The 11,835-nt window shown below is 43.6% G+C and overlaps 1 protein-coding gene across 1 annotated transcript; it reads left to right on the plus strand.

Annotated features, from left to right (window-relative positions):
- Positions 1-6,943: 6,943 nt before the first annotated feature.
- On the plus strand, positions 6,944-10,888 carry COQ10A (coenzyme Q10A). Its single transcript, XM_081309453.1, has 5 exons — positions 6,944-7,327; positions 7,876-8,022; positions 9,024-9,216; positions 9,646-9,747; positions 10,043-10,888. Exons 1-5 carry the CDS (start codon positions 7,194-7,196, stop codon positions 10,208-10,210), a joined length of 744 nt encoding a protein of 247 aa, XP_081165579.1. The 5' UTR covers positions 6,944-7,193; the 3' UTR covers positions 10,211-10,888.
- The last annotated feature ends 947 nt before the right edge of the window (positions 10,889-11,835 follow it).

Below are 11,835 nucleotides of genomic sequence, written 5' to 3' on the forward strand. Positions count from 1 at the left end.
CTGGGGTTCATATATGGTAGTAGCCCCAGAGGAAAGGAAAGCACATCTCCACTGGGTGAGATGGGAGTTGTGTAGAAAGGAAACAGCAGAAATACTCTGCAGAGAGAAATCTGAAGTAACATTCTCCTGCTGCAGAAAAAAACCCACAAAAAGACCACTGGAGTAAGGCCTTCAAGGCCAACAGAGGGGCACTTTTCAACTCCCTAATTACTAAACGCACAAGTTAAGGCGGTATGGTGACTACACTTCAAAAGACTCAATGGTTTCTCCCCCTAAAAGAGCGGGAGTGGTGGTGCTTCCCCTCCCCCATTGGAGAGGCAATCCAATTGGAGCAGCCAATCAAGGAACAACTGGCTGGAGGACATCCCAGCCTAGAAAGGGAAAAGGAAATAAGTGGAGATTTAAAAATTGGTACAATTTACGAAAGGTGATTTAAGACCCTGTTCGGAGCTCAACAACTCAATACGTTGAAGAGAACGCGTTTGGCAAAACATATAGCAAGTTGGCCCTCTGTCGAGGCAACAAATATAAAATATATAAAAGTCCTCCCTTGTCTTCAATATCTTGACTCCTGCTGGAAAGACACGCATAACTGGTAGCTTTGCTTTTCTCCTGGAGCGAAAAACTAGGGAAAAGGAAATGAAGAATAAGAGGGATTACCTATCACGATACACTTTTTAGAATTTTGGAGAGTCAGGGAGATGTAGCTTAGTGTCACAGTGCTTAATTAACATGCACAGGCCCTGGATTCTGGGTTCCATCCCCTGTACCACAAACACACACACAGGGAAAACAATAGAATTTAAAAATTAAAAAATTTTTACCATGTTGAAAATGCAATTTTAAATTTTGCTTAAGTTCTGGGGGTGTTGCTCAGTAATATTGCTTGTCTACCACATGTAAGGACCCAGCACTGCAAAAACAAAACAACACGAATATTTCTTTTTAATTCTTTGTGTGTGTGTGTGTGTGTGTGTGTGTGTGTGTTGCTGGGGATTGAACCCAGGGCCCTGTGCATGTCAGGCAGGCACTCTGCCAACTGAGCTATATCCCTAGCCCTAACACAAATATTTCTTAAAACTTATTTTTCTAGGAAGTCTTCTCTGGTTAACAGTTCTCCTGAATACTTAAGTACTTAGTTTATACTGCCACAATCTGGTTTAAACTGCATAGACTTTTGTTTCTCATTTCATGTTACATTTTTTATGACATACTGGTATTTGTCATTTCTGAATGAATTTTAACCTCCTTATTAGCTAGAGCCTCTTGGTGGGGGGTGGATACAGGGGATTTAGCCCAGGGACACTTTACTAATGAGCCACATCTCCAGACCTTTTTATTTATTTTTGAGACAGGGTCTCACTAACTTGCTGAGGGCCTTGCTAAGTTGCTGAATGAGACTGGTCTCCAACTTGTGATTCTCTAGTTTCAGCCTCCAGATTCACTAGGATTATAGGCATGTGCCATAGAGGTTTTCTTCCTAACACAGTATATTGCTTGTTTTGTTTTGTTTTGTTTTTAATAATAATTTTTAAAAATGGATTTGAGCTTTCTGAAGGAAAAAGGTTTGCATTAAATTATTCTTTTAAGAGAACATAGTAGCTCATGCCTTGTAATTCCAGCAACTCAGACAGTTGAAGCAGAATGATCCCAAGTTTCAGCCATGACAATTGAGTGAGGCCCTGTCTCCAAATAAAAAATTAAAAAGGGTTGGAAGTGTGCACTGGGTTTGTGGCTCCATGGTGGCGTGCTTGGCTTGTATGCATGGGGTTGGGGGGGGCACTTGGTTCCATCCTCAGCACCACATAAAAAATAAAATAAAGGTATTGCATCCATCTACAACTAAAAAAAAAAGAAAGAAAGAAAGAAAGAAAGAAAAAGAGAGGTGTAGAGTGGTAGAGTGCCCAGTGTTTAATTCCCAGTCCTGCCAAAAAAAAAATTATTTTTATTTCTAGCAGATCAGCATATGGAAAACAGGCCCTTAATATTTGATGATGAAGTGTAGAGTCCTGCCTTGCATGCACAAGGTCCTGGGTTCGATCCCCAGCCCCCCACACACACAAAAAAAATGATGATGAAGAAGAGGAAAAAGGAAATAGAAAATGAAGGTAGCTGAGTATCCGTATCCAATGGATACAACATTTGAACTTGTCTGCTTGGGTGTTGGGTATGAAGGATCTTCCAGGAAAGGCTAAGCTAGGATATGACCCAGAGGAGAGGAGGAGGGAAATACATGGTCTCTACTGCCCAAAATAGCTCTTGGTAACCTGAGGAATTGCAGTCAAGGGTTCAGCTGGGGTCACGTGGCTGGTTCTGGCACAGGGGTGGAGGTGAACAAGGGAGGTTGCCAGCCTGGTTCTCTAGGCTGCTGGAAAGAGGAAGAAGCTAAAAGTGTTGTTGTTGTTGTTATTTGTAGTTGTAGACAAACAGAATGCCTTTATTTTATTGGTTTTATTTTATTTTTTAAGATGTTGATGGACCTTTATTTTATTCATTTATTTATATGTGGTGCTGAGAATTGAACCCGGTGCCTCACACATGCTAGGCAAGTGCTTTGCCCCTGAGCTACAGCCCCTACCCTACAAGGGTTATTTTTAATATTCAAAGCAATAAAGTGACGACGTAGATAACATTGGTACTTCTAGGGCTCAGTGTAACACATAAAAGTAATAAGAGGGGTTGGGGCTAGCTCAGTGGTAGAGCACTTGCCTCCCATGGATGAGGCACTGGGTTCAATCCTCAGCAACACATAAAAAGAAATAAATAAAATAAAGATATTGTGTCCACAACTAAAAAAAATAATGTTAAAAAATGTAACAAGAGGAAGAAGACACAACTTTCCTTCCCCCCCCCCCCCATACTGGGGACCAGGGGTGCTCTACCAATGAGCTACATCTCTAGTCCTTTTTGCCTTTTATTTTGACACAGGGTCTTGCTAAATTTTCAAGGTTAGACTCTAATTTACAATCCTCCTGCCTTAGGCTCCCCAGTTGCTGGGATTACAGGCATATATCACTGCACCTGTCAACAAAACCTTCCTATGCAAAAGTCCTGGATTTAACTGTTGAATTTATCTTTATATCTAGGAGTTAAACTTTGGTTTTTTAATTCTTTTCAAGATTCACTGTGTGCATAGCAGCCATGCTGATTGGGAAGTAGAAGTTGTAGTGTCTTTTTTTTTTTTTTTTTGAGTTTACAATTTAGAAGAACACACACATATACATGAAACAAATATAGGATACATGCTAGTTTACATGGAATTATCTGTTCAGGGTAACGTTGAGGGATGGGTTCAGTCAAGAGGGTCTTCCTGGAAGAGGTATGTTTTCAGTCAGTACTCATAGGCAGTTATTGATACAGAATGGCATGGACACATAGGGAATTGGTTGTTTCAAGCACAGGGAAAGGTTTGTTTTTTTTTTTTTTTTAAATTCTCTCTCTCTCTCTTTTTTTTTTTAAGAGAGAGAGAGAGAGAGGAGAGAGAGAGAGAGAGAGAGAGAGAGAGAATTTTTAATATTTATTTTTTAGTTCTCGGCGGACACAACATCTTTGTTGGTATGTGGTGCTGAGGATCGAACCTGGGCCGCACGCTGGAGGGAAAGGTTTTAGTGGCAGTAATTAGCTAATCTAATTAGTAGGGAGATAGCAAGCAAATTGCTTGGCAGGTTTATTGGACCTTGGGGATTCTTCAGTATTTAACTCAGTTAAGGCAGTGTATTAATGAGGTCACAGTTCAGTCATGTATCCCAGTTAATTTCTGTCTTTTCCCAACCAGATCCTTATTGCTCAAGATAAGTAACTGTCTCGCATTGCATGTGTTAAGCCCTTAGTCAGAGGAGGTGGAGACAGACAAGAGAGTGAAATTAGACAGAATAAATCTGTCCTTCAAGGTCATAGGCCCATCTGGGGGTGACTTCAAATTACCATCTTTGAACTGGAAGAATATACTATACCATGATGATAAGGAGAAGGGATGGGATATGAGGACATAACAGGCTCTCTCTGAATGCTAGGGGAAAAGATATTAGCAGCATTAAAGAAATGAGGCCCGGTGCTGTGACACATGCCTATAATCCCAGCTACTCAGGAGGCTGAGGCAGAGGATTGCAAATCTGAGGCCAGCCTCAGCAATTTAAGAAGGCCCTAAGCAACTTATTGAAACCCTGTCTCACAATAAAAAATAAAAAGGGATGGGGATATGGCTTAGTGTTTAAGTGCCCCTGGGGTCAATCCCTAGTGCAAAAAAAAAAAAAAAAAAAAAAAAAAAAAAAATCATTCCCAGTGGCAAATGCCTGTAATTCTAGCTACTTAGAAAAGTGAGGCAGGAAGACTGAAAATTCAAGGCCAGCCTCCAAAATTCAGTGAGTCCCTATAAAAAGAAAAATTTAGCCACATGTGGTAATGCAACTTGGGAGGCTGAAGCAGGAGAATGCCAAGTTTAAGGTCAACTTAGTGAGACCCTCAGGGAGTTAGCAAGACCCTGTCTCTAAATAAAATATAAAACGGGGCCGGGGATACAGTCAGAGGTTAAGTGCCCCTGGGTTCAATCCCCTGTAGGAAGGAAGGGAGGAAGGAAGGAAGGAAGGAAGGAAGGAGGGAAGGAAGGAAGGAAGGAAGAAAGTGGCCTGGACATGTTGTTCACTGGATCTGTCTCCAGTACCACAAAACAAAGAAAGGTGATGAAACATTAAAACATTCATTTGATCAATTTTTTTTTTTTTTTTTTTGGTAACAAGGATTGAACCCAGGAGCATTTAAACACTGAGCCACATCCCCAGTCATTTTTCATATTTTATTTAGAGACAGGGTCTTGCTGAGTTGCTTAGGGCCTCGCTAAATTGCTGAGGCTGGCTTTGAACTTTTGATCCTCCTACCTCAGCCTTCCAAACTGCTGAGATTACACACGTGCACTTCTGTGCCTGGCTCATTTGGTCAATTTTTTATGCTGGGAACAAAATCCAGTGCTCAAACATGCTATTTTTTTTTTATGCTGGGGACAAAATCCAGTGCCTCAAACATGCTAAATGTCCCACCAAGCTACACCCCCCAGTCCAATAATTGTTTATTAAACTAGTAGTATTGAGTACTACAGAGGTAGTACAGTGGTTTGGGATCACTGAGGGAGGGTTGTGGCTCAGTGGTAGAGAATATGCTTATTATGTAGTGAGGCCATGGGTTCAATTCCAAACTCTCCCTCCCCAAAAATGGTAGTGGGCTTGGTGATCATCCAGACCTGGGCTCCATCTTTATCACATAATTGTGTGAAGTTCCTGCTCTTTAAGGATAAAAGTACCTTCCTAACAAATGTTAAATATATGCCTGACAGTTCAAGGAATGGTTCTTGCTAACTTGAATTCCAGATAAGATGGGTTTAAATTTTAAATCAATTCATATCTAGTGGAAGTCCCCAAAGTAATGTCAGTTTCAAGAGGTCAAGAGGTAGGGGAAGGGGCTGGGGATGTGGCTCAAGCGGTAGCATGCTCGCCTGGTATGCGTGCGGCCGGGTTCGATCCTCAGCACCACATACCAACAAAGATGTGTCCGCCGAGAACTAAAAAATAAATATTAAAAAAAAATTCTCTCTCTCTCCTCTCTCACTTTCTCTTTAAAAAAAAAAAAAAGAGGTAGGGGAAGTTAGAGGATTCATAGGTTGCTCCCCTTCTCTCTCTCTCTCTCTCTCTCTCTCTCTCTCTCTCTCTGTGTGTGTGTGTGTGTGTGTGTGTGTGTGTTTACTGGTGATTAAACCCAGAAGTCATCTACCAATGAGCCAGATCCCTACCCCACCTCACCCCACTCTTTATTTATTTTTTAATTTATTTTGAGAGAGCGTCTTGCTAAATTTCCCAGGCTGGCTTTGAGCTTGACATCTTCCTGCCTTAGACTCCCAAGTTACTGGGATTGCAACCATGTCTGTTGGCACCTGGTATTTTTTTTCTCCTTTGGTGCTGAGGATAGAATTCAGGGCCTTGTGTGTGCTAAGCAAGTGGTTAGCCACAGAGCACTAAATCCCGAACCTAGAGGTGGAAGGTTTATATATACTTCCAGACCCCTGTTTCTGGGCAAGATGTCTTTCTTCCACACCAATTAGACCTGCATTGAAATGAGTCATTATTTTATCCCTGCCCTTTTCCGACTACCACTACACAAAACACTTATGCAAAAAGCTCTTCTGATGTGGAAAGCTTGACTAAAGATTAGAAAGGAAGCTTTAGAAAGAAAGATTTAGAAAAGAAGGTTTTACTGTAACAGCATAAACATTTTATTGAGCAGTAGGTGCCATTAGTCTTAAAATATCCTTCCACTCCACCATGAGGAGGATTTCAATTGCTTTTGCACCCACCTAGATTCAGTCTCTTTCTAACTGCTGATTTCTTTTTCCTTTCTCTTTCTTTTTTCTTTCATTGTCCTCACTCTATCAAGAACAACTGTTTTCTCTGTAAATTATGAAAAGGAGTATACTGATATTTCTTTGCCTGAATTTCTGTGAGTTTTCATCCTTCATTGAATACACACTTTTCCTGACAAAGATGATCTCTCTCCTAAAAGTAAGTGTTTCTTATCACTGCAACTTCTTTCTATAAATATAAAAGAGAAAACTGTGTAGTCTTAGACCAGAGCTTGGAACATTAATTTCTTTTTCCAAAGATATAAAGCATAGCACCAGGCACTGTGAAGGTCACAAGGATGAAAAGAGCTTCTAACATAAAGGCAGAATGATAAAGATCTAAGAGTGGGTTAGGGTTCAGAGGATTCACAGACATCTGCTGTTGACACGGCCACAAAGTCGTCTCGGTGCCTACGTATTAGGTCCTGTGACCACAGACTCGCCAAGAAATTTCTACTTGGTGACCTCGTTCCCCTGAGCCTTCTCTGCTGTCTCTCAAATGCACACCCAATGCCCTTTCTCGCTAGAGGTGTGAAACTACATCTCCCGACAGGCAGCGTTGTTCCCTTCCTCCCTCTCCGGGTCCCGAGCCCTGGCAACGGCGTGACGTGAGGGTACCGGGAGCTGCGGTCACGGCTTCAGTTCTAGCCTACCCGGTGGCCCGTGCGGGAGCACGGCGAGAGGAGCCGAAGCCCTGCGCCACCCCGGCGCTCCGGGGCGCTGAGCTAGCCGGCTGGCCCTTCCTGCCGCTCCTGCTCTGGAGTGAGGAGGTGCAGCGGGCGTCAGAGCGCCAGGAAGGGTCGCGCGCATGGCTTCTGCGGGCGCGCGGCGGCTCCCAGCTGGGACGCGCACGGTGGCCCAGAGCTGCGGCGGCTTCTCGATCCGCCAGGGCGCGCGCCCGGCCCCGCCCTCAGGCACTCCGCGACCGCTGCGACCAATGAGGTGAGAGGGAGGTGAGGGCATCTGCTAGCAAGGAAGGGGGTTCCGCCAGCACCCCGAAGTTCATCGGTGGAGGGTGGTAGTCCTGGGATGCGGACGCGGCAGGGGCTGGCAGTAGTGGTGCCCTGGAAGCTCAAGTAGAACTTTGGAGAATGCTTTTGCAAATTATATGCGAGGGGAAGTGCTGTGGGTGGGTGCCAATCACTTCTTCGCCGAGGCGGATGCCCTGGCAATAACGGGTCGGGCGAGGCTTTGGGATAGTGATGCCCCCGAGTTTTGCTTTCAGCAATGGCGTAGCCCCAGTGGTAATTGGCGCTTCGCATGCACCCCTCATTTTCCCAGCCCCACCCCAGTCCTGTCCTCAACCGCCCTAGACCTTTCGCACTCGTGACTGCCTGGCGAAGGAGCTAGGCGAGTGCAGCAGGTGCTGGGGGGGAAGCTTGTCTGGACGACCTTCCTCTGGGATATTCCCCTCTTCCCCTTCACCTGGAAATGGTTGAAGAATACAAAAAAAGATTGTGACGCTGCCTCTCCCTTTTTATTGGCCTTAGGTTTCTGATCTCCTACAGCCTCCTCTTGCCCCGAGGTGCCCAGGTTTCTGCAGCTGAGACTGGCTTAACTCCCAGTCGTTCCTTCATGGGCTTTGCTGCCCCCTTCACCAACAAGCGAAAGGCTTACTCAGAGCGTAGGATCATGGGGTGAGCATCCTCTTCTGACCTGCATATCCCCACCCCTCTTCCTTTCCAAATAACCATGTCCAGGATATAATAAATGTACTAATGGTGGACGAGATTCACCTCTGGCCACCCCACTCCACAGATATGTTACTGATCCTTTATTCTTCCCTTCCATCCTTCCAATCTCAATTTCCCTCTTTTGTTGTTATGCATGAGCATTAAGTGAAATAAGCCTAGAATTGGACCATATGGATAGAATATAACATGATGAGAGGGTATTATTTCTCTGATAACTTTTTTAAAAATGTATTTCGAGCACAATACAAGTGTAGCAACCAGGCTGCTTAGGTATTTTACATAAAATGTCTCATTTAATTCTCATAACAAACCTATGAATCAGGTACTTGATGAGAAAATGGAGACACAGGTTATTTACCTAGGGTCACACTGTTAGGAAGTTGTAGAGCTGAAGCTGGGCACAGTGATGCATTCCTGTAAAGCCAGCGACTTTGGAGCCTGAGGCAGGAGGATTGTGAATTCAAACCTAGCCTCAGCAACTTAGGGAGGCCCTAAGCAACTCAGGGAGACCCTGCCTCTAAATAAATAAATAAATAAATAAGAGAGAGAGAGAGAGAGAGAGAGAGAGAGAGACAGAGAGAGAGAGAAGAAAGAAAGTTGTAGAACTGGGATCTGACCCTAGTGTGATCAACAGTAAAACTGACCATCTCTTATCCCTAAAATTTTCCTAAGATAAAAATAATGAATGTAACTCTTAGCACCAAAATAGTAATAATAATAATAATAAATGTAAAAGCATTCTGCAACTTTACAAAACATAAGGTAAATTAACATCATGGGGACTTGTACATGTTTGCTTTTGGAAAAATCATTTGTCCAGTCTTAAGATTTCTAACGCCTGAAGGTGTATGGTTAGCGGGCAAGATATGAATTCAGGGGCAATGGCAAGGGGGAACCTGGCCCAGCTGGCAATTTCTTGGCTTCTCTGATTCCTTTTCCCCTAGGTACTCAATGCAGGAAATGTTTGAAGTGGTGTCCAACGTCCAGGAGTATCGCGAGTTTGTGCCTTGGTGTAAGAAGTCTCTGGTGGTATCCAGCCGTAAGGGTCACCTTAAGGCCCAGTTGGAGGTTGGCTTTCCACCTATAGTGGAACGTTATACCTCTGCAGTTTCCATGGTCAAACCTCACATGGTCAAGGTGAGGCCTGCCCGGGAGGGATTGACCAGGAAGTTTTTTCTCTTAACATTTTCACATTTAAAGGCAATTTTGGAGCCGGGTACGGTGGCACAAGCTTGTCATCCCAGTGGCTCAAGAGGCTGAGGTAGGAGGATCACCAAGTTTGAAGCCAGCCTCAGCAAAAGTGAGGCATTAAACAACTCGATGAGCCCTATCTCTAAATAAAATACAATAGGACTGGGGATGTGGCTCAGTGGTCCAGTGCCCCTGAGTTCAATCCCTGATACACACACACACACACACACACACAAGGCTATTTTGGCTTTCCTCATAATGACTTTATCACCTCATATCAAGTATTTCCTCAATATTAGAAGAAAATTGGCTTTTAATTCCATCTTATTGCCTCCTATACATAGTGATATGGCTTAACTAGCTGTCTTATTCTAGGCTGTCTGTACTGACGCCAAGCTCTTCAACCACTTAGAGACTATTTGGCGATTTAGCCCTGGTATTCCTGCCTACCCCAGGACCTGCACTGTGGACTTTTCGGTGAGTCAGAAGGCTTTGCAGCCCAGGTCTAAAACTGAGTGTGAGAACAGAGCTGAGGTACTGTGACAGGGTTATTCTTTAAGTATATTTAGTACTAAGCATTTGCCAAGTTTATGGGTTTCACAAGTCTAAGTTTATATAGACTTGTACTCTTTTCAGTCCCAAGTCAGGACTCTTGAGAGGGTTTAAGGAACTGGAGGGGACTGGGAATAAAGGCACTGAGGAATAGTATCCTTGCATTGCCCAAGGACAACCTAATGTGGTTTTGAAGAATTTGTCTCTTCCACATTCCCAGATTTCCTTTGAATTTCGTTCTCTGCTGCACTCCCAGCTGGCCACCATGTTTTTTGATGAGGTTGTCAAACAGAATGTTGCTGCCTTTGAGCGCCGGGCAGCCACCAAGTTTGGTCCAGAAACAGCCATCCCCCGTGAATTGATGTTCCATGAGGTGCACCACACTTGACGCAAAAGATTGTTCCCTAACGTCTCCTCTACTCCCCCTTCCCACCCAATTCTCTTATTTATTTGGCTTGGCTCCTGCTCCAGTCTGAGAGGATTGGACTGGACTATTTATGACAATGTTCTTCTCAATTCCCCAGAAGTTAGGCTCTACACTGACTGGAAATGTTGGGGGAGGGAGGAGGCAGTGAGGATGAATATGGAAATGAGACATGCCTAGGAAAGGGTCAGGTTTATTCTGAAAGCTCCATGTGCCTGCAACCTTTTCACACTGAATTAGGATCAGGACTATGTGGTTCTCTGAGCTCTGTCAGGAGACCACAGTATCTGACCAGGGAAAGAGATCAACTTCTTGAAGGCTTGAATACATTAAACCTTTCCTCTGGCAATAGTGATATTGGGTGGTATATAATTTTTGCCTGGCTTGAGATTTCTCAGGAAAAAAGGCAATCTGCCCCCAGCTTGAAATCCATATTGCCTCAGTTTTAAGAATATTTCCATGCTGCCTGACTAACAGAGTGAGGAGCTGTCTCACCATCACAGCAATAGGGCCAAGGAGAAAAAAAAAAAAAAAAAAAAAAGCAATGAACAAAACTATCCTTGTACTCTTTGGTTGTACCATATTCCTCCACTTGGCCTGAGTTTTTATAAAAATTTCAATAAATTTTGAGTGTGAATTTGCCTTTTTTGTATTATTTCTTGGGCAAACAACATAGATACAGCAGAGTAGAAGAAAGTGATGGGGGAGTAAAGGTGTAAAAAGGCCTCTTGGACACAGTGTCCCTGCTAACTATAGTAGCACATTCTACAGGCCAGGATCTAGTACCCACCCCCTTATCTATTTATAGACTTTTTCAGATCAGTTGCAGGAGGAATCTCCAGAACAGAATCATCTGGTTTCAGACTTTCCATATATCTGATGCCTTCAGGATCACCCTTTGTCATTTGGGGGAATGCCTTAAGGAAAGCTAAGAGTTGGCACTCCAGGACATACCAGAGCCCTCTAGTGTTCATGTCCTTTAACTAGCGGTCCTAGATCATTGGTCCTTGATATATGATTTGTTCCTTTCACCCAGTGGGCCAAACCACTTTTTGGATTAGTCATACAAGTAGTTGTTAGGTCTCAGCTATAGTCCTTGGATGTTCCACATTATAACAAAATTAGAGGGGCTGGGGATGTGGCTCAAGCGGTAGCGCGCTCGCCTGGCATGCGTGCGGCATCCTCAGCACCACATACCAACAAAGATATTGTGTCCGCCGAGAACTAAAAAATAAATATTAAAAAAAAATTCTCTCTCTCTCCTCTCTCTAAAAAAAAAAAAAAAATTAGAAAGGATGGGAGCTAAAGGTAAAGAACTTCCTAACAGTGAGGAGAGACAGAAATCTCCTTTGGAAATCTCACAGGAAGCCCTTCCTCTGAATGCCAAAACTGCTTGAAGATAAAAGGATGCACAGGATGGGGCTGGGGTGGTGGCTCAGTGGTAGAGCACTTCCCTAGCATGTGTGAGGCACTGGGTTCGATTCTCAGCACTGGAAAAAAAAAAAAAAAAAGATGCACAGGATAACTTAGGACTTGTTAAGTTTAGGATCTTGCTAGTCAGACTCCTTACCTCATCATAATAAAGATCC

The sequence above is a fragment of the Spermophilus citellus genome (assembly GCF_964194105.1).
Source record: "Spermophilus citellus genome assembly, chromosome: 10".
Lineage (NCBI taxonomy): Eukaryota > Metazoa > Chordata > Mammalia > Rodentia > Sciuridae > Spermophilus > Spermophilus citellus.

Excerpts from the sequence above, each read along its gene's own strand:
- COQ10A (XM_081309453.1), top strand. The coding sequence starts at position 7,194 with ATGGCTTCTGCGGGCGCGCGGCGGCTCCCAGCTGGGACGCGCACGGTG. Across the intron at positions 9,217-9,645 it reads TCAAACCTCACATGGTCAAG|GCTGTCTGTACTGACGCCAA; the intron begins GTGAGGCCTGCC and ends GTCTTATTCTAG. Across the intron at positions 9,748-10,042 it reads CCTGCACTGTGGACTTTTCG|ATTTCCTTTGAATTTCGTTC; the intron begins GTGAGTCAGAAG and ends CCACATTCCCAG.